General features: G+C 34.4%; 2 protein-coding genes across 2 annotated transcripts; one reads left to right on the top strand and one right to left on the bottom strand.

Moving 5' to 3' along the window:
- LOC109717581 (diacylglycerol kinase A-like) lies at window positions 545-2,074 on the top strand. Its single transcript, XM_020243427.1, is given in 2 exon segments — window positions 545-1,748; window positions 1,750-2,074. Coding segments are annotated over 2 exon segments (642 nt in total). The 5' UTR covers window positions 545-1,161; the 3' UTR covers window positions 1,805-2,074.
- On the bottom strand, window positions 10,701-21,888 carry LOC109717470 (phosphatidate cytidylyltransferase 1-like). Its single transcript, XM_020243282.1, has 12 exons — window positions 21,576-21,888; window positions 20,231-20,324; window positions 19,474-19,727; window positions 18,167-18,318; window positions 16,807-16,948; window positions 16,163-16,319; window positions 15,341-15,388; window positions 15,143-15,229; window positions 12,459-12,587; window positions 12,307-12,363; window positions 11,286-11,369; window positions 10,701-11,187 (listed from the first exon to the last, which is right to left on the bottom strand). Exons 2-12 carry the CDS (start codon window positions 20,306-20,308, stop codon window positions 11,098-11,100), a joined length of 1,278 nt encoding a protein of 425 aa, XP_020098871.1. The 5' UTR covers window positions 20,309-20,324; window positions 21,576-21,888; the 3' UTR covers window positions 10,701-11,097.

A 22,247-nucleotide genomic window follows, 5' to 3' on the forward strand; every position in this document is an offset into this window, starting at 1 on the left:
ATTTTTAAAATATTTTATTTATTCTTACTTTTTTTGTTTCAAATATACCATTCGTATTTCACTGTTATTCAAAATACTCTTGCTGTTAATACTCGTTAAGTCATCTCGGTATAAACTTGAGTTAAATTTCTACCGTATATAGTTAAAAATAGCGAAAATACCTATCTTGTCCCTAACTTAAAGAGCTATTAAGAAAGATGGTGACAGTAGAAAGGTATATTTGAAAAAACGAAAAGTCAAAATATTTCTTTTGTCCCTAACTTAAAAACAAATAAGAAAAGTTAGAGATTATAGAAGAATGTATATTTGAAAGGGTTCCTAACAGTTCGCTAACATAATTTAACTTTAGGGGTATATATATTTGAAAAAAATTGAAATCTTAAAAAATATTTTATTTTTAATATTAACCTTCTAAGAGAGATAAATAAGAAAGTCGAAAACTTCTCAAGAATGTATAAGCAATTGACTCATTTTAAAAAGGGCTTTTTTGCATTTTGGCCCCCTCAAAAAAAATTTTTTCACAATTAGCCCCCTTAATTTTATAATTATAATTTTGGTCCTATCCCTGCTACACAAGCGTCATGTCAGCGTTACGCGAGCAAAGCGAGGGCTGAAAAGTAAGTTGAACACAGTGAACCATTCATCGTGTTAGTTCACCGTATTTAGTGGTTATATTCACCTTATATTCAAGTAATATAATACACTCGACGCGGTGAATGATTCACCGCATCTAGACACGGTGAATGGATTACCATATTCATCTTATTCCACACCCTTCACTACTGTTCGCGTGGCGCTTACGTGGTGCCTGCGTGGCGTGAATAGGGCCAAAATTACAACTATAAAATTAGTGGGGCTATTTGTAAAAATAATTTTTTTGAGGGGGCCAAATGCAAAAAAAGTCTTTTTAAAGAAACATAGGGACTAATCTATGCACGCACGAAAGTTCAGGGACTGAAGTGCTAAATTTAAAAGTACAAGGACAAAAACTGTGATTTGTGGATAGTACGAGGACCACTCGTACATTTTACCCGTGATAAAACCACCCCCCACGCCGCCCCGTTCCTTTCCCGAAGCTCTCAATACCCTCTCACCGAGTGCTAGAGTGAGAAAGGGATAGAGAGAGAGAGAGAGAGAGAGAAAGAGAGAGAGAGAGAGGATATGAAGGAGACGATACGGTGCTGCATCGCATGCATACTCCCGTGCGGGGCGCTGGACGTGGTCCGCATAGTGCACGCGAACGGGCGCGTGGAGGAGATCAGCGGCACGGTGAGCGCCGCCGAGATTATGCGGGCCCACCCCAAGCACGTCCTGCGCCGCCCCCCGCCGGCCTGCCACGTGGACGGCGCAGATTGCCCCGCCCCGCACCCTCCCTCCTCCTCCTCCTCCTCCACCGATCAGGCGATGATGATCCTCCCCCCCTCCGCCGAGCTGCAGCGCGGGAAAATCTACTTCCTCATGCCCGTGGCATCGTCCTCCTCATCGTCATCGTCATCGTCATCGTCATCGTCAGAAAAGCGCAGGAGGAGGAAAAAAGAAGCAGAGAAAAATAACAACAATAATAATAATTATAATAATATTTATCGTAATTCTAATAATAATATTAATAATAATAGCGGCCGCAGTAGCAACAACAGCAGTAATAGTAGTAATAATAATAGTAGTAGTACTGCAAGCAGAAACAATGATAAGATGGTGGTGGTGGTGAACGAGAGGTATCTGTCGGAGATACTGTCGGAGAAGGCGTCGGCGACGCGGCGTGTGGCGGCCGCACCTCGAGAGCATCTCCGAGGCCGATTTCTGAACTTGGTATTATTATTATTTTTTAAAAAACTTCCACCATTTACTTGCTAATTTGTTGCTGTTATATATATATTTCCTTTTTGATTCTAAAAGCTTTGATCCTTAAATTTGATCAAGTCATTTTACAAGGTGAAGTGGTCTCTTTGTAAAGAGAGTTACATTTCTTTTTCTTTTCTTTTTCTTTTTTTTTTTTGTTTTCTCAAACAGTGTTTCTTTATTTTTTGGTTTTATTTGTTTTGGTAAAAGATTCCCTCACCTATAGATAGGTAAAATGACCCCATCAACTTTTTTTTGGTTTTATATCTTTTTTTTTTTTTTTTTTTTGCAATTGAGCGATTTTTATAAGCTAAATTAAAGATTATTTTTCAATAAATAAAATTTGAATAACTAACAAATAATAATTAATAAAATTATTAGATTTAAAAAAAAAAAAATTGTAGCAATCCGCTTCCCAATAGAATCACCCAATATCGAACCTGATAATTCGTTAGATTAAACCCGGATATTAGATTTAGTGCGTCCATCATTTATAATGAAGTGCTTTTTATCTTTCTACTTTATTAAACGTGGGACTATAGATGGAGATACTATAAATTTTAACTTAATAAGTTAAGGAAACTTAAATTAATAGGTTGGAAGTTAATAGAGCTCCAATAAAAAAAAATAAATAAATAAAGTTGAGGGGCCATTTTTCAAAATGGCCAATAGGTTAATGGTATACCCACACAATTTTTTTTTTTTTTTTTTTTTTTGGTGTCACAGAGAATGTTGAGTTCAATGTGAAGGAAGTTGACGCTGTCATATTTATATCACATTATCAGTATCAAATCAATTATATATTTTTATTTGAAAGAAAAATATAATAAAAATAATTTTTATTAATCACAATGGATGGGAAGTGGTGGGTGAAGGAAGAGTAAAGATAGAGAGAGAGATAATAGGGAGGAAAAAGACTAGAGAATTAGAGAATGATTAGAAGGGCCCACTGCACAACTGTTCATTTTGTGAAGCTCTGGGAAAGAAATCTAAAAAAGAAAAGACCAATTCTCCTTTTCTTTCCAATTTTTAATTAAAGTTATTTAGAGAGAGGAAAAAAGAGCGAATCATGTCCATGGGTTTGGGAGGTCAAGAGGGATAATTTTTTTTTTTTTATAAATTATAGAATAAACGACAACTGGTGTTTAGGTTTGGTTTGGTTCAAAATTTATAATATTCTAGTATTATAAATTATAGAATAAGTTCTGATAGAGGTCTCGTTGTCTCACTGTGTAGTCAAATTCATTTTCTAATTGAATGAAACGGTAGCCAGCTATCTTCTTTCAAAAAAAAAAAAATATATATAGAATAAGCCACAATTAGTGTTGGTGAAAGAATAAAATTATTATAGATTTTCAACTAATTTAATAAAATTATTCATAAATTTGATAAGAATTCTAATGTAGTTGGTAAAAATTACTCAATTAATTGCCTAAAAAAAAAAGATAAATGAAGAGCCATGGTTGTGAAAAAAATTAAAAAAAAAAATTGAGGGGGTTTCTTGAGAATGACCTATAGGTGAAGGTATCTTTATCCATGTTTACCTAACTATTCATATCAAACCTAAGATCATAAAAATTATTTATTCCTTGATTTTAAGTGTTAGAGGATTAATTACTTTGTTTTTTCTTTTTTATTTCCACTTTTTTTTCAGTAGATTCAAATGATATTTTGGGTTGTTATGGCTTGTCCAGAAAATTGTAGAACATTCTAGATACCAACTATTGTTCAATAAAAAGCAATCTAAGAACACAGTTTTATAAGGAGTCTCTAAATTAAATATCATAAATTAAATATCATATATACTTTCCAAATTTAAAATTATATTTTTCATTTTTATTTTATTTTTTTTTATTTCTGAAACTAGTGGTTTGAGCATCAGATCTAGATCATGCAAACTAAAAAGTGATTACCCATGTACCCTACCTTGGGATGATGTGACATAAACCCTAATTAGTACTTTGGAGAGAGAGAAATTCTATCTATTTAAACACTCTAAAATAGAATATAAAACTCACAGTTATATATGCACTGATGAGGTGTTTAAACTTTAAAAAGAAGTAAAAGTGACATTTGAGTTCTTAATATTTTTAAAAAGTAAATTGATAAATTTTGTGAAAAAAATGTTAACCCTTAATAAATGAATGAGTGTGAGATGTAAAAGTTCTAACTATTTTTTAAATGCATAGTAGATAAATAGCATTTAACCATGGCTTTGTATACACTTTATTACTTGTATATGATGACTAGAAAATAAAGAAATAAATGAGGTGGGGATTGGGCCAATCATTGCTTCAACTGTGGAGGTGGCTAATGTGGCTTCCTCATTAATTCATTCTATATATTTTCTCACTCATGAGCAGTATCATAAGATATATATATATAGATCTCTCTCTCTCTCTCTCTCTCTCTCTCTCTCTCTCATCAATGTTAGCTTAGTTGATTGATATGCCATGTGGCCAATGAAGAGATCGAAATTTTGATTTTTTTTTAAGCTATGTATTTAAAAATAGAGATAATTATCTATATATTTTTTAAAATTTTTAAAATATTTTATATTTTAAAATTATTTTAAAAATACTTCTCGTATATTTTTTTCGTTATTCAAAATAATTTCACTATTAGTATTTATTAGTCATCTCGGGTTATGGTTATACTCAAGATGAATTTTTATCAAGAGTTAAAAAAAAAGTCAAAATACCTTAGAAAAAATTTTAAAAAAAGTTGGTGACGATGATAGGATAGTATATTTCAAAGAGCAAAATAATAATTTTATGGAGTTAATAGCTGTGTTCACTAATAAAATTAATCTAACTTTTTAAATTAGGGATGAAAAAAATACAAAAAAGAATACAGTAATCCAATTATCGTATTTAAATACGGTGACTGAATCACCGTATTCAACTTTAAAATGCTATCTAGATGCTCGCATGGTAATGAGAGAGCTATTTATATACATATAAATTTGTTAGGATTATTTATAATAAAAAAAAAATTGAGGGGGCTAGATAACCAAAAAGTGCCTTAAGAAAGGGGCCAGCAATGCCCGGTTCCTAGCTCGATCAAAAAGACATTTTTTTATTAAGAATATCTCTCATATGTATAGAATTTTTGAATTTAAATACTTCACTTTTCTCTCTTATAATATTACATAATAATAATAATGCTAAATTATAGAAACCCTCCTCTCAAAACTCGATTTTTTATTTTTTCCGCTTGTCATTTAAAAATCTACACTTTACCCCCTAATAAAATGAAAAATGTTCATTTCATACCGTAAGTAATCCGTTAGGGTTCCGTTATAAAATATTTTTTATGCCAAAAATATCCTCCTCCCTCTCTATTGTTGCTTCGCCCTCCTCCGCCTCACCGCCTCGCCGCCTCGCCCTCCTCCACTACCTCGCCCTCGCCCACAACTCTGTCTGTGCCCACAAACACCCCCTTGCCCTCCTCCTCCGCCTCGCCTTCGCCCTCGTTGCCCTTGCCGACCTCTCCATCCGCGCCCATCTTGATTTCCTCCGGATTGTTGCCGAAATGGAGGGACGACGAGGGTGCAGGAGGAGAAGGGGAGCAAGTGGGAAAGAAAATGGAGAGAAATCGCGGTCGATCGAGGCGCGAACCGCGGCCGGTTGAGGCGGCGGATGAGGAAGATGAGGGAGGAGACGAAAATGGTGAGGGGCAAAATAGTCATTTTGTCATCACAGTTCACACCGTACCCCTCTGTGAATATTTTTCATTTTACAAGGGGACAAAGTATAGATTTTTAAATGACACGAGAGGAAGTGAAAAATCGGATTTTGATAGAGTAGTTTTATGTAATTTAGCCTAATAATAGTGTCTAAGAGACTTTGTACATGAAAAGAAACAAGAAAATATGTAAATATTTATGCTCATCTTAGGTCCACTAATAAGGATTAATAATCTTAACTAATTAATCATATAACCTTATAAAGAACATGAAATTTATTTCCTTAGTTACTCAAATGATGTCCACTTTTGCTCCTCCCAGATGTTGACTACATAATTATGATACCATCCAAACCACATAACTTTTCTTTATTCTTTTATTTTATTTTTTATTTTTTTATTTTTTTTATTTGTTCCAAGGGGAATGCTGGTTTCAATCACCAGTATTAACACACTTGTAGCCCAGTTGGGGCACACCAATGAGTAGAATCTCTCTACTTAAACCCCCAATGTGATGATTAATCTTCTCCTTGAATCTTTCTAATCTCTAAACAGGTTTGTGCCATTTAGAAAAGAAAAGAAAGGATAATTTCATACGTGTCTCTGAAAAGATTTGAAATTACGAATCCATCCTTAAAACTTTGAATTATCCAATATATTCCTATAAGCTCTATTATATGTAAATTTATCCTTACAGGTTGACTGATGTTAATTGACTATTAAATTTTCATCATTAGAATCGTTATATCCTTGTAAAACATAATTTTTAGGATATATAATTTATAATTAATGTAGAATAATACGAAGATCCGAATAAAAATATTAGAAATGATAAATAACACCAAGTAAAATTAAAAATATATTTCTCAAGAGTAAATTGGTTATTTTGTGGTAGAAGAGTTAAATTTGATCGTCGACCAACAGAAAGTAATATATATATTTGATAGCTAAAACTTTGCAGGAATAAATATGCTATTTCATCGCTTTTTATTAGGAATAAATATGCAATTAACCCTATAAAAGCAATTTACACACACAGTTGGGTGTCACTGAGGCATTAGATCCAATGCAACAAAAGGAAACTTATTTATGTGATATGTTGGCATTCGGTTAAATCGAATCGGGTACGCCCATATGCGGGTTCGATCCGACGGATATTATGTTATCTAATTGGATTGGAATTAATCTCGCTTTCAAATTGGAAAGTTAGTTAGAGATAAATCCTAGTCATATTAGGATAACAATTAATAACCGATTTGGCCTTATCTCTAACGCCATAAGGATTTTGGAATCCCTTATAAATATGCGGGCGATTCCACATAACGTAATATACGGAAAAGAACGGAAAATGAGAGAGAATAAGAAAATAATAACGAGAAACCACATCCTCCATTGACCTATTATTCTAGAGGAATTTGCACGGTGGATTTGCGATCGCGCTCGTTTGTAGTTCGATCCACCGCGAGTTCGTGGAGCGTGAGAAGACATTCAAGGACGATCGGAGGACACGTGAATCAATCTAAACGATCCGGGCTCATCGCGTTGTTGCGCGAATCGCTTCCGCAAAAGGTACGAACCAATATTTCCGCTGCGTTCTACATGATATATGTATAAACCTACTTAAAACCTATGAAAAGTAGGGGGATAAACACAGCCTAAAAGTGTTATTCCAACTCTATGGATCACCTTTGTGGGCCATGGTACTCTTTAATATATGCACATATGCAAAGCATGGACCACACCCCACTATGATAACAAAGCACCAATTAAGCATTGATAGTGATCACCTCTATCAACATCACCTTTTTTTTTTCCTTTTTTTTTGGGGTCTGGAATATCTTCATTGGAGCTCATGTGGCCCTTTAGGGCAAAAGGCTTAAACTTTCTTGGCCTTTCTAGTGAGAGTGAATCTATATAACATCTTGGATAATTTATCATGGGAGGGTTTTGTAAAGTTTTGTGGGAGCTTTTTGAAGAAGTTCTAAAATGGCAACTATTCTTGTAGAGGGAGTTTTCTTAGTCGTGCACCGAAATAACTTCTTTATGAAATAAAGTGTTAAGAATTCACATATGAATATAAATTTACGTGAAATAATAACTGGTCCTCACTCTTACTTGCACTAGTTTATGAACTAGCTCTTATGCTTAAAAATAACAAGAAAAAAGTTATCAATCATATTAAGTAGTATTGAATTTCTATAGGATTCCATTGAATTCTTGAATTCAATTAGGTTAAAACCACAAAAATAAATTTTGTAGAAATTTTCAACTAGCTGTCCAAATGGAGCCGCCTAAGAGAAAAGTACATTGGACGGCATATTTGTTTCACCATAGGTGGAAAGGACTGAAGTTGTTTTCGATTGTAAATACTTGTTAAAAGTTTAAAAACGAATAGTTCCATATCGAATAATTTACTATAGTGTAAAAAGATGGTATATACTACTGAACTCAGACCTAAAAGGCTTAAGCTTTAAGCTGAAAGTATTTTAGTAGATATGTTACATTCTTAGACTCATGTGGGCTTGGATTGGGTGCAAACCTCCCAACCAAGTGAGGTATTAGAGCCAATGCTTTGAAGATCCTATATTACTCGTCCAAGTAGTGTGGTATAACTGAGTTAGTGGCTCTTGCGAACATAATGGATTTGCTGATAGGAGTTATGATGGATTTGTGGATAGAAGTCATGGAACGCACAGTTTGATGCAAGTTAGTGGCTCATACGAACACGACGGATTTGCAGATAGGACACATGGAACGCAATACAATGGTTTAGTGCATCTAAAAAGAAGTAGACCTGAAAAAGTATGAGTTAGTGTATTTAAATGGTTATTGTATTCAAAATAGTCCGCTCGAGAGATACAGGTCAACTGCATGGTACTACAACCCCTGAGTGGCGCAGATTAAAGTGCATGGTCTCGGATGAGTGAGTTTGCAATTAATGACTCATAGAAATGAGAGCCGAAGAGCGGCTCGATGTAATGCTTAGAGAGTAAAAAGAATAAGCTAGTTCAATGAAGAGTTGATTGGTTCACACCTGAAAAGGGTGAAAAGTTAAGAGTTTATATTTAAATAATCCTACATCAGATAATTAATAAGAGGATAAATGGTTTATAAACTAGTGGTCTACTTAATAGACTTAAGTTTTTAGGTTAATTGAATAAGCTTTATTAAATCCGTCACATTCTTGAGCTTATGTGGATTTGTGCTGGGCACTGAACTCTTCAGTAATACCTACATTTGTTGTTTGGTACATTGTAAATAAAATTCATCCATAACTCCACTATTTTAAAACCTCGTGATTGACTTTGCCTGAGATGTACGTGAAAGAAAAATATATAAAAAAAATTAATAATAAAAAAATCAATTATTGTAATTTTCTACTCTTTTATGTATTCGTGTGAAAAACTTTCGGTAAAACAAATACGAAAGTAAATTAACTATAAATCTAAAGTCATCAATTTTCTATCCAATATATAGTAAAAAAGATATATATATTTTGCACTTAAATTTAATTTAGTTCACCAAAAGTCAATTTCAACTGGGAGAAACAAACAATTGCTAATAAGTAAGCCTCAATATATATTTGCCGGTACAAATGCAAATAGCATGCAGGGTACATGCATGTCCTTGCACACCGCCGTTAGGTGGGTTGATAAGTCGTTGTCTTAAACTTTTTCAGGAGTTACAACGACAAATCAGGGGAGATCTTGGGGACCTGCATTGTGTGTGTGTGTGTGTGTGTGAAATATGGAGAGAGAGAGAGAGAGAGAGAGCAGGGACTTTTTTGAGAGAAAAATAGCATATTATCTGCTGCTTCGTTTATTTTGGATAAACTTCAAATACCACTCCTATAGTTTTGTACTTTCTCACTTTAGTACCCTATAGTTTAAATTGTATCATGTTAGTACCCTGTAATTTCATTTTTCTCTTTTCGTCAGCTCTTCCGTTAATATTTTGTTAAATTATATACAAAAAAAACTTCAGATATCCTATTAGGTTTATCGAATATTTATTTTAGCACCCTTTAGTTTTAATTTTGTCACTGATTAATTGAAAAAAAAATTAGTGGAATGAATAATAAAAAGAGAAAAATAAAACCATAGGGTACCAAATTATTGCACTTTAAATCATAGGATACTAAAGTGAGAAAGTGTGAAACTACAGGGGTAGTATTTGAAGTTCTTTCTTCTTTTTTTTTTTAAAATAAACTGGAAGCATGGAGCAACTAGACTCTTAACTTGGGTTCTTAGGTACCAACCATCAAACTCTTTGCTTTAGAGACAATCAGTACCCAGTGCTGATATTAATATGAAAATATGTATAGTTGACCTATAGATGGCATTTTTAAACTTATTTGTTGCTTAGTTAGTTTGACTTAATTTGTTTCCATTGCTTCCTTTGATTAATGCTATGTTAATATAAGTGTAGATGCTTTGTAGTTTCGTCGTAAACATTTTATAACAACACCGTTACTAAATTTGGGGCAATTGTTCAACTTGCAAAATTCGAATGAGAAGAATTGACATATTACACCGATCCTATATTTTTGGATTTGAAACTAAAAGCAAGAAAAGATTAAAAAAAAAAAAAAAAAAAAAAAAAAAAAAAAAAAAAAAAAAAAAAAAAACCAAACTACTAAATTGCTAATTTATACGGAAATTTATTCAATTTATTAGGTTATATTCTACTGAGCAAAACAACAATCAATCATGTCCCAACTGGCTTTTATAAAGTTTTGAATCCGATAACAACATCCATACAATACTCTCACGGTATATCAAATACGAGACAAATTATAAATGTTTATATAATTATATGTACTTTTAAGGGACTATTTAGTAGTTTTACATGGTGACTACTGAGATAAAAGTTCTAACAATATGCAAAATCAAAATACGATACTTGAATCAGTGCATTTGAATCCCAACAGCTATAATTTAAATTGCATAAGATAGATCAACTGTCGTAAACCTTAATTGACTGCAGTTCCAACTCTAGTAGTAACCAAGTATTTGAATCACCCGATTAAGGCGAAAAAAAAAAAAATGGACACTCACAATGTACAGTTGCAACCGTACAATACCAAACAAAACAGGAGCAATTATAACTATTATATTTTCAACTACGTATATCTTCAACTAAATTATACTATGTTCATATCCAAACAAATGGCCTTGCACCTCTAGAATTGCGAGATGATAATATTTGAGATATAACACGTGTTGGCATTGCAACTGTCGAACTTAACTAGGAACAATTTTATCCCATAGCAAAAGCATTACTACAAAGGAGAAGGTTTCAATACACAGAATGCATTATTTGCATCAAAATGCTCCGCTAGAAAATTTATCTTTTGTAACCAAAAGATACAAGTAACTAGGTACTAAAGAAGAGCAGGGAAAAATCATATGTAAAACGCGGGAAGTGCTCTCCACCAGCATACGAAAGATCGACGAAATGGGATATGACTATACATAGACTCTAATCTATGTGATGCATTGAGCATTTGAATGCACAACAATCATGTACAGAAAGCATTACGTTAAAATTTAACCAGCTGCAAATGGTCTTTCAGGTTTGCATCAACTGCCTCTCATGGAAGATATTCCCGAGTTGCTCATACAGAATTTTCTGCTCCTCAAATGTAAGATTCCTGAGTATCTAGAAGCAAAAACCAAAAAAAAAAAGCCGTGATTTAGTGACATTAAGAACAAGAAAAAAAAAAAAAAAAAAAAAAAAAGTGAGAAGAGATGTAATACCTGTTCCAAAATCATCTCGACTGAGAAGTTTTGAGACATGACAAAGGACTGGTAGTATGTGTATGCGAAAACAGCCATAACCATCTATACAGAATGAGAAGAACAGATAAGCGAAATTAATGACTTAGAACATTTGCAACTTCATGTAAGAAAAATCTAATTCATTTGATAACATCATGGATGCCTTTTCCTCCATCACAAGAGTGCAATGAAAAAGCCGCTCACTTTGTTATTAAAGAAAGAGAAAAACAAGTTGATGATGGTGGGCCTCCTATATCCATCTGCTGTCGAACTTTTACAGAAATTGAGCGAGTTTTTTAATCTCAACAGGAAGACAACAAAGATTTGTGAAAAGAAAAACGAGTGGGAGAACAACTAGCTCCTTTTCTATTTGTTGGTCACATCCTAATGAGAAAGAAAAGCACACTTGATCTCTAAAGAGAATCAGTTTTTTATGTTGTTATTTTCAAATTATTGTGCCTTCATTGCACTGTGAACACTGTACATTCAAGTGCAGCAGTTTTAACTGTAAAAATGAGATAAATTCTCTTCTACATCCTAAAAAATATGCAAGTGAACATTATTTCTCAAGACAATAATAGCTAAGTTTAGCTAAAATATCAAATAATATTAATTACATGGCATCAACTTCTAATTAGGGTTTGTCCATATTGACAAAGGAGTGGAAGTGCAGCCTAGTTCAGAAGTTAAAAGCCATATGATTTGATCAAAGAGGGCACAATTCCCTGTCCATGTGTGTCCATGTCCATGTTTAAATTATTATTGGTTCTTTTGGAAGATATTGTTGTCTATAGTGTCAAGCGGTACAAGGCTGAACATGCAACTACAAACATCTAGTTCTGTTATGGTGGGAAATCGTAGTACTATGCTAGCACTTGCGTTTGGTGGATTAGATAGAAGAAATTCTCGGTGCATCAACTTGCACAAGCATTGTTAATTCTAGCGGAAAATCAGAATATAACCATTGACACTTAAAATTATCTCAAGTGCAAGATCTTACTTGACAATCCATCCTGTCAGTTATTCCACCATGACCAGGAATGCTGTCACCAAAATCCTACAAAAGTTGAAAGTGAACAAAAATTAAAATCACAAAAAAGTAGGTTGCAGTTTTTGTTGTTATTATTTCAGATCTACAGAGTAAATAAGTACCTTCACTTTGAAAGCCCGTTTGAAACCACTCGCAAAAAATCCTCCAAATGGTGCTATTATTGATGCAAATAAACCAAGAGCTAAAGCATGCCACTGCACTGGCATAATTGCAACTTCTTTCCAAGGGAACTGTAAGGAAGAAATCAGATGTATAATTGAATCACAAAAATGTTAATTCATTTGTACATTCTACCGTAAGGAAGACAACTAATTCAAGGTAAAGATGTAATCGATGCAAATAAACCAACAGCCAAAGCGTGCCACTGCACTGGCATAGTTGCAACTTCTTTCCATGGGACTACAGGGAAGAAATCAGATGAATAATTAAATCACAAAAATCTAATTTATTCGTACACTTTTCTGCCAAGGAGAACAACTAATCCAAGATAAAGATGAAAATCATGTAACATACTGTCCGAATTAATGGAGTGCTCCTTATTTGTTACTTGAAAAAGAAGAAATTACCTAACTCTCAGAAATTCTGTAATGTTAGACAACGATATAATACATCATTCTCTCGTCTTGTGCCCTATTGTACCATACACAAATAAATAACAGAAAGTTCATCAGTATGTACTGTATTCTCATCGACCGGCTGTCCTCGTTGTTGTTACCCTTCACACCCTTCAAATACTAGATTCGCCATGCTCTCCAACAACTGAATAGCAACTTTAAATTCCAGATGCCCTCTTTTTCCAAATGCTTAATTCTAACTGTAACAAGAACCCTATTCTTGCTTTCATAAGGTCCTCCTCATGCGAGTACAGTCAGCACCTTCCACGAAAGTCAGGCTTTAGTGCCTGATTGAGCTTTCACTGAAAACTTCAAACCTAGATTGGACTTGGAAGGAACCAAACAATATAATCTAAATTAACCCCTAATTTTTCTCCTATTCCCTCTAGAGCAGCCTAGGTGTATCAGCTCATTCATAGATTACCCAACAGCCACTCAACACTTTTCCCACCACCACTAAGAGAAAAGAAAAGAATATTTCAACATAAAGTTTCCATTGCTCACCACTTCAAGAATCTCTCATTGCTCCACAACAATCTGATCCACAACGATCAAATTGGCCTCTTCCATTCACCAATACACCACTCCACTGCTATAGCTAAGGTAAAAACAGCTCAGATATTCGAAGCCTAGTTACTTCACTTTTCAAGTTGAGTTTACTTCTAACAAGTAAACAAAGCAGGTAGCAAGCTATCTTTCTCTCCCCAAAAAAGAAAGAAAAAAAAAAAGAGCTCAGATATATAGTGGTCTTTTTCTGCTTTCAGTGGGTATAATATATTAATATATTCATTAAATATCAGGTTCGCATTTGTATCCATTTAATATCAAATTTGTATCTAAGTTCATTTTGTTTCGGTTATGAATTTGAATTTTAGTATCTGTCCAATATCTGAATCCGTATCTTATATTCAACGTAAAAATATGGATATGGATATGGATATGGATATGGATTGAGAACTATCCCATCCCAATCCGATCAATTTTTACCCTAGCAGCCTAGCTATAACTCCACACCGCTTTTCCTAGTTCAGTCAAAGCATTTTCCTACCAGGTGAGCGCACCACTCTGAACCTTGATGCAGATACTCTTCTCCCTCTCCACAACTACAAAACTATCATGTTGTTGTCCCTCAGAATCTTCATACTGCATAAAACCACAAAGATTATCCTGACAACAGCCTCATCAAATCAAAGACTGCTTCATTCGGGAGGAGAACAACTATAGATTAAACTTCAGGATCCTGCAAATTTTACACTCTTTGGGCCTAAAGTTGCATGAGTTAACCTTATACTTGCAGCATTTTATCAGTCACTTGTATATATCATATAGATTCATGGCATAATCGGCTTTATTGCAAACATTTTTGTGTCGTGAAAGCTAGTTGAAACAATAAACTAAAATTTTCTTACTTGCTGCCTTATCATCAATATTGTTTCAGATATCACATTGTGTCACCAAGGTTTTCATGCCATTAGCAAGCCTCATAATCTTCTATAATGTTTCAAATACCAGTGTGCCATCGGCGTGACAACGGCACTGCAGTACAGCACAATTGCATGCCTCGACACAAGCCCTCTTTTATATGCCAGCAGAGTCGCACACAGGCACAGGCTTATCAACATAGGTGGCATGGATGGAATGTGCTGACCGTGCGAAACCATGCTGGCTGGCACGAAAATCCTTGGTATCACCTAATTTTGTAACCGCAAGAACCGTCAATGTAAATATAACATGGATTGCAGCACTTGATAGGCAACATAGTAAAGCCACAATCAACAAGCAACAAAGTTTTCGAAAGCACAACAAAAAACAAGGGTATTCACATTCACTGAAAAATGAAATTGAGCAGTTCATGTGCATGAAATTTATTAAATAGGATTGCCACGACGTTGAAGATAGATAAAAGGACATGGTGGCGTTCTTTGTGGAATCCTCTAGATAAAAAAAAATATTGCCAAGAATTCTAGCTACAAAATAGAGAATGAAACAAAACCTCTTGCTGGATCAATACAAATGAAATAGGAAATGCATTTTAGTGGAAATCCTTTGTTTTGAAGAAAATTATTTTCAGAAAAAGAACTCACAGAAAAAGCTTTTTTGCCACATAGGCAGTTAAAAAAAATGTTAAAATCACATCTTTACACGCAAGTGAAGTTTGAGTGTTTCCTCACCCACTGAGGCACCAATCCAGAGAGAGAGTAATATTCTGGCTTAAATAAAGGACCAGGATCACATTGAAGCCATCCAGTAGATAAGTCCTGTAAGTAATTTAATAATCAATATGACAACAATAAATAAGAAGATTATGGAGGCATTAGTATTACAATTTAAAAATACTGAGACTTAGTAAAGAAGAGGATAAAACTAACCTTTCTTGGGCATGTCAGCCACTGGAAGCGGCCCATTACATTTGCCAACTGCACAGAAGACATTACAAAGTAATAATTGGACTCCAATTAGAAGCACAAAGTTTACAATAATATGCTCAATATATAACTTCTGTTGTGAAAACAGAAGGACAGACAATTTTCACACATCAATGTGAAATGAATTCAACATAATTTAAAGTTTTTATGCATTCAACATTGAAATAATTTCTCTTTCAAAATTTATGACATGCTGCTTCCGAACAGATAAAATTTATAGAAAAACTTCTGAAACCACGATGATTGATCAGCATGCTGCTTTAGCTATTAAGAAAAAGATATCTTGGGTCTCTCTTTAAGAATGAGTATGGAACTCATAGTATTCCCTCCTTTTCTTTCTTCTCAAACTTACACAAGCATGTTCCACATTAATTAATTTTTTTCTCTTAGATTATGTATCCAAGTGGTAAGGAAAAAAAAATCCATTGCTGATGGCCATTAAGGAAAGGCTTAAATGTTCCATTTAGTTAGCATATGGCTTTAGAGATTCAACTATTACTGCAGGAGACTATTAATGTAATTTTTAAATGAATATTAGGAAGCTAAACATTCAGATAAGGTAGTTCCGGCAACTAAAATTCTTTCCCACATAAGTACAAAATTAGATAAGACATTACTAAACAATAATGCATGCGAAAGAGAGTGTTCTAAACAGCCGCTAACAGAAACATTTGAAACAATCCAAAACGTCCTCAAACGCAGTTAAATTAACAAAAGAAATATGACAAAATAATTGTAACAAAGAGACAAACTTGTAATCCTCACCACAAAGGCAGAGATCATAGTTGTCACTGATGCACCAATGAAACCCTCCCAGGTTTTCTTTGGAGATAGTTTGATTAAGGGTGTCTTCCCAAAAAAGAATCCAAAGAAATATGCAGCAATGTCATTGATCACGATGAGTGAAGCTGGTAAGAGAAACCTGAATAACAATAAACTTTTTCTATAAAAGGTGTCACTAATTTTGAGTGAACTTACAGCAGTATAGATTGGTAATTAGAAAATAACTATAATGTCACGAAAAAATACAGAAGGGACTATTTTGTTAAATGCCTATACTAAGAAACCCTTTTCTCAACGATTTGAGTCCGAAGTATTTTTCAGCGATTACTCTAATGATTGCAAAACATGATAATCTTAGGGCTGCTCCTGAAGAAGGAAAAGTTTAACCTTTTCTGAATAAATTGAATATAAATTCAAGGGATTCAACACAGTTGCTAATTAAACTATGTAAAAGACAAATAAGCAATCAAAGAAAAATCTTCATATATTTCTAGCAACCAGATATGCATAAACATAGGATGACTATTGACCGTGTAAATCAATTATGATACTAAATAAGAAAAACATCATCAGTTGACCGTGTAAATCAATTATGATACTAAATAAGAAGAACATCGTCAGTTTACCAGAAAATTCCTTCAAATATATTTGCCACCGTGAAAGAAGACTGGGCGAAAACCATCAGAAGAATCATATGTGTCCACGCATACTGGCTAAACTGATACTTGTACATCTTTTTCTTCAGAGTGAGAATAAACCATACAAAACCTGTGCCACCATAACCAAGATTTCTTAATTCACATGGATGGCAGGAAAAATAAAACAGAATAACTACTGATCTGGTGGCAATATAACTCAGACTGGCCAGCTCACTTAGGACGTATGAGATCATAACACTAATTCATAATGCCATCTAGTAGGAAGTATATTTTTTCTCAACTAAAATAGTTCACTTTTTGCTATTTTATTCCAGGTCAGTTGGGCAGGCGAATGGAAATGATATTCAAAAGATCAATTAAGTGTGCAATTGTCAAGAATCATCATATACATAATGCATCATCAATGCTCAGAAAATTTTTTTAAAAAAAAGAGATACATGAAAATTCAGAAAATGGCTAGTTATTTTCCAGAAAGACATTATTATGTAACATGTAATTATAAGCCATCTAGTGATCTTGAATGAAATGTAAGCATGAGGAGCCAGATGGTCTATCAATAAAATTGGTAACAATGATAAGATTAGAGATTTCTTCAATAATTGCGACATAGAATTATCACCTAACATGGATTAAGAGTCTCCAAGAACTAGGGAAAATTGAGTTTGCACTTAAATGCTTTAAATAGGCTCTTATCGACATTTGTACACTCCCCGAAAGAAAAGTAAATACTTCTATTCAAGTTTATCCACATATTTGCTGGTTTGGAAGATAGTCTCAATTTTCAGCTAGAAAAGAAGATCTCACCTGAAGAAAATGCTAAAATGATGCAAAGCTGTAGCTTCTGACTCCCTTTAATGTAAACAATTATCATTACTAGATTAACTGAAACCAATTGCCAATGCTATTAAACTTCGCACTTGCATACCATGCTTCTTATATATTTTACTATGTGCGATGTCCTCCTCATATAGTTTCCTGAATTCTTATTACATATTTTAATTTGTGCATCAATAATTTCTTAGGCAACTTCTTAAATTTTGTTCCTATGAGCAATTTGACTAGCCTCTCGCAATACAACTTATTCTTCCATCTTTGCATAACAACAGACACAATGGCATTGCATAAAAATGCAACTAAACTATGCATGAAGCAAATTGGCATATTACACCAACATTCTAGATCCAGCAAAATCAAAGAGAGAGGAGCCAACAGCACTTAGCAAATTCTCTTGATTTAAAGGATAGAAATGCTTTCTTAAAATTCCTCCCTACAATGAGTTTAATAACAAGACATCTAGTACATGCTAGAAAACCCAAACCACAGTTACCTGCAATATAAAGAAAGTAACAAATAAACATCTGATACTTGATGAGCCCATTCACAAGCTTATACAACAACGAATCTGATGTTACAGTGTTAACAAGATGTCGACTCAGAAAGCGTCCATAGGTAAACAACATCGCAGTGAAGAAAAAGTGCCTGCACAAAGGAAATGAATTAGTCAAACATATTGTGTTTGATACATGACTAGAAGCAGGTACAAGTACTGTTGGTCCAACTTAAAATACGCATTCCAATTAAATATTCCACAATAGAGTGTGGAAAATCAACATGATCTTTAACATAGTTATTTTCCCCCCTGCACAAGGCTCAGGCAGATTACTTCTTCCAAAACAAGTTAAGATGAATCGCACGATCTTTGCAACAGATAAGCCATACTCATAGAGCTTGAGGTGACCGTCAAGAAATTTCGGAGACTTGCACTCAAACAAACCACACAGTTAAGTTTAAATCAATCTACTCACAGACACAAGTTTAGGTAGTGTAGCACTAGAACACATTCTACAAAGCAAGTAGGAGTCAGAAATTCTATTGATTGATTAGACAATTCTTCTCCATAAGATGAGCAAAAACCCGAGGTCCTAGTCAACTCATAAAGGTTATTCTAATCCAAGATTACTACTAGTTGAGTAGGTTACATCAGATTACTTTTTTCATAGTTTAGCTCAATCAGTTGCCAAATAGGTACAAATCCTACTAAGTCCAATCAAATTAAAGAAATTCACAGGTTTAGTGCAATGCATGACACATCGTGAAACTTCGTGAAACTATCAAATTTAATCCTGACCATATCCAATAATTTGTAATAGCGATGAACAATGAAACCAAATGACTGAACCACAATTAGTACGTGAAATATATGATATCAAATTTAAACCTGACAAAATCCAATAACTGTGTAATAGCTATAGTTATACAACATTCACTAATGAAACCAAATAGCTGGACTACAACTTGTACGTGAAATCCTAAATCCACTCTTACTTTGTTTGAAGTCATCTTCTCTAGGGATTCCATGTAGGCAGACCATCTATCAAATGCATGAATTAGATAGGCCTCTACAGTCCACACACAACCAGAGTCCTGTTATGGGACTGGCACGAAGTACAGGACCTGAAGTAACGTGGATAGCTTATGTTCTACAGTAGGTAGAAATTTCCTTAAAATTTTCAAAAACATATGAATGCATTTAAAAAAACTAATAGAGGTGCAAATTAAAACAAATCCAGAATACATCATTAATAAAGTGACTATGATATATTTCCAACCAAAATAGGGAGACTGAGGGCAAACCAGTTTAAAAGCCTAAATCCAGGAAGCTGTCTCTCTTCATTGGCTCTTCTGAGTAGATTAAATAGTTCCTTCGCCATAAAGATTTGAATGACAACAATCATGGCACAGATATACAAATGGCCCATGTATATTATTAACACAAAACCCCCTATCATCCATATTGACGAATATGTACGGATAAGCATTGATTTGTATTTGTTCCGGTCATTGATGAGCAGATTAGTTTCACTGGCTTTATTTGCATCTGAAGGAACCTGAAAATAAAATAAACAAATATTCATTCAGACAAAAGAAACATTCCAAAAGCAACATATGCATCTAATTAATCATACAACATTAAATTCTAGCTACATAAATCGATGTGTAAGAATGCTAAATTCAAGTACAGTGAAAGAAGCAAAATCATTAATTCAACCAATAAATGTCTTGTTGCTCCATGTCAAACACAGTAAGAAAATTCAGAACATAGCTAGAGTGAAAAACCAAAAACGATTAAAAGGATCAAAGTCAAAGTTCTAGCAAGTAGAACTAGCTAAGCAGGTAGTTTAATTGTGTGCCCTTCATTCAGTAGATCAAAATGCCAGTAAGTATAATTTACTGAGCATATAATTTTACAGTAAATACAGGACAACACTGTAGTTGTTGTTGCCTGTAAATGCCAAATACTTGAAACTTGTACCACTAGGAACGATACGAATTTCAAAATTAGGGTGATTTGGGCAGTAAATAGAATTTTATTACAGAAAAAAAAACTTACCTCAGTTGGACGCTTACGATGCCGAACACGGCCCACATGATTTACTGGAGAGTCACTGGAAGTACTATCCTTCTGCATGTCTGCTAGTATGTATCTGTCATATTCCAAATATAAGAGAGAGAGTGTAGAAAGTTATGTAGAAAATACAAAAGCAGTATCCCTGAAGATTTTAACATGTTTATGCATTCGAAGCTTTAAGCTATATGACAGTCGACAGAAATATTAGTGCAAGTATATTTCGAAACCATTGGTTCTTCCATAGATAGGTTTATCAAAACGAAGGTCCATTTAGCTTGATTAATTAATTCCATTCTTAATGCCAAAATTTTTGGTTCAAAAATCTGTAATGCCAATTGAAACACAGAAAAACAGATTATCAGAGGAAAAAAGAAAAGAAGCTTAATATTTCTTACACATTGCCCCTTTTAACAATATCAAAATTTCAGCTGACTATTTCAACTGAAAAAGAACAATCTCTGGGTAAGTACGCATGAATAAACTGGGACGAACTTTATTAAAGCATACCAGCTATTTAAGTAAGAAAAACACAGATGGCCTTCTATGCTGAGAATTTATAGTTTGAAAAATTATTATGCCAATCCTAAAATAAAAAATACAATTGGAAACACTATTCGACAACTATGACATCTTGCATTGATCAAGCAAATTTTCATCAAATTATGCATGCACCATATCCTGGGAATATTCAGATATCTCCAATGAACAAAACTAATACTCAAAATAGAGCTTTCATAATCTTCAAACGTATCCATCAAATAATATGATTAAACTCAAGTTCAATTCAAACATACTTCATATCAGCATCCAGTTTTTGTAAATTTAAGAATCATAAGATTCTAATTAAAAACTTTTCTCTACATCACTCTATTCACATCCCACCGCTTTCTCATCTTGCCGGTCACATTAGAGCTAGCTAAGAACAGGATTGACACACTATATTAAACAGTTAAAGCATTTCATTCGATATGAACAATGGCACTCCACCCAAATTTACAATATCACTGTTCTCCACCTAACTACAAATACCAAATAAACCAACATAGTACAGTACATATCACGAAAAACATAACTTCTACAGACATTGCTTAAACTTGTTCCTACTCAAACACCTTACAATTATTACAAACAGCTCAGGCCCAAAAGCATCAAACAACCTTTAATAGCTTGGAATGATATATAGACCAATTAGTACACTGATTCATAAATGGCTTTTTCGCAACTTAATGTATCGACGGTAAAAATCTGCAACTCAGTACAATAAAAACCCAAAGGACTACAACAAACATAAAGAATCTAACTACAGCTACGTAAGACGAAGACGAACCTTTGGAATCAATTCGCGAGGGATCGAGAGAACCGAATCAAGAGACAAGGAGATCGCCCTCAATACACACGCCGCGAGAAAGCCCGGCGTTCTCGTCGCGGCTGAGGTCCAGAGGCCGCGGCGGCGATCAGCGGAGGAGGAAGAACAAGACAGAGGCGGCGGCGGCGGCGGCGGAGAAGGGTTAGGGTTAGGGTTATGGGAGCGCGGTTGGGGGGAAGGGAGGGGAGACGAGTGGAAAGGAAGGGCTCCTCGTCTCCTCTGCGCTTCGCTTCGCTTCTCTCTCCCCCTTTAGCTTCGATTCGTCTTCCGCTTATAATTTTTCACGTCATTTTATTCTTTTTCTATTTTCATTTTAACGCCAATTTGCATAAAAATTTTACTGCTTTTGCAAAATTAGACCGTATTTTTTTATTTTACAAATTCGGTCCGAATTTTCATTAAATTGATCAAAATATTTTTATATCTTTTTCTCTCTCCTTTTTTTTTCCTCGTGTTCTTTTTTTTTCTCGCCGAAGAAGTCGGTGGAGGCAGAAACGCCCCCCCGGCCTTTGCCCCTCACGCACGCCCCGCCCTCTTCGCCTTCGACACCGCCAAGGCCGCGCCGCGACCTTTTTTCTTTTCCCTCTCCGACCCTCCTCCACCCGCCATCCCCACCGCTGCCACAGGCGACAA

This window comes from Ananas comosus, linkage group 11, assembly GCF_001540865.1.
Source record: "Ananas comosus cultivar F153 linkage group 11, ASM154086v1, whole genome shotgun sequence".
Classification (NCBI taxonomy): Eukaryota; Viridiplantae; Streptophyta; class Magnoliopsida; order Poales; family Bromeliaceae; genus Ananas; species Ananas comosus.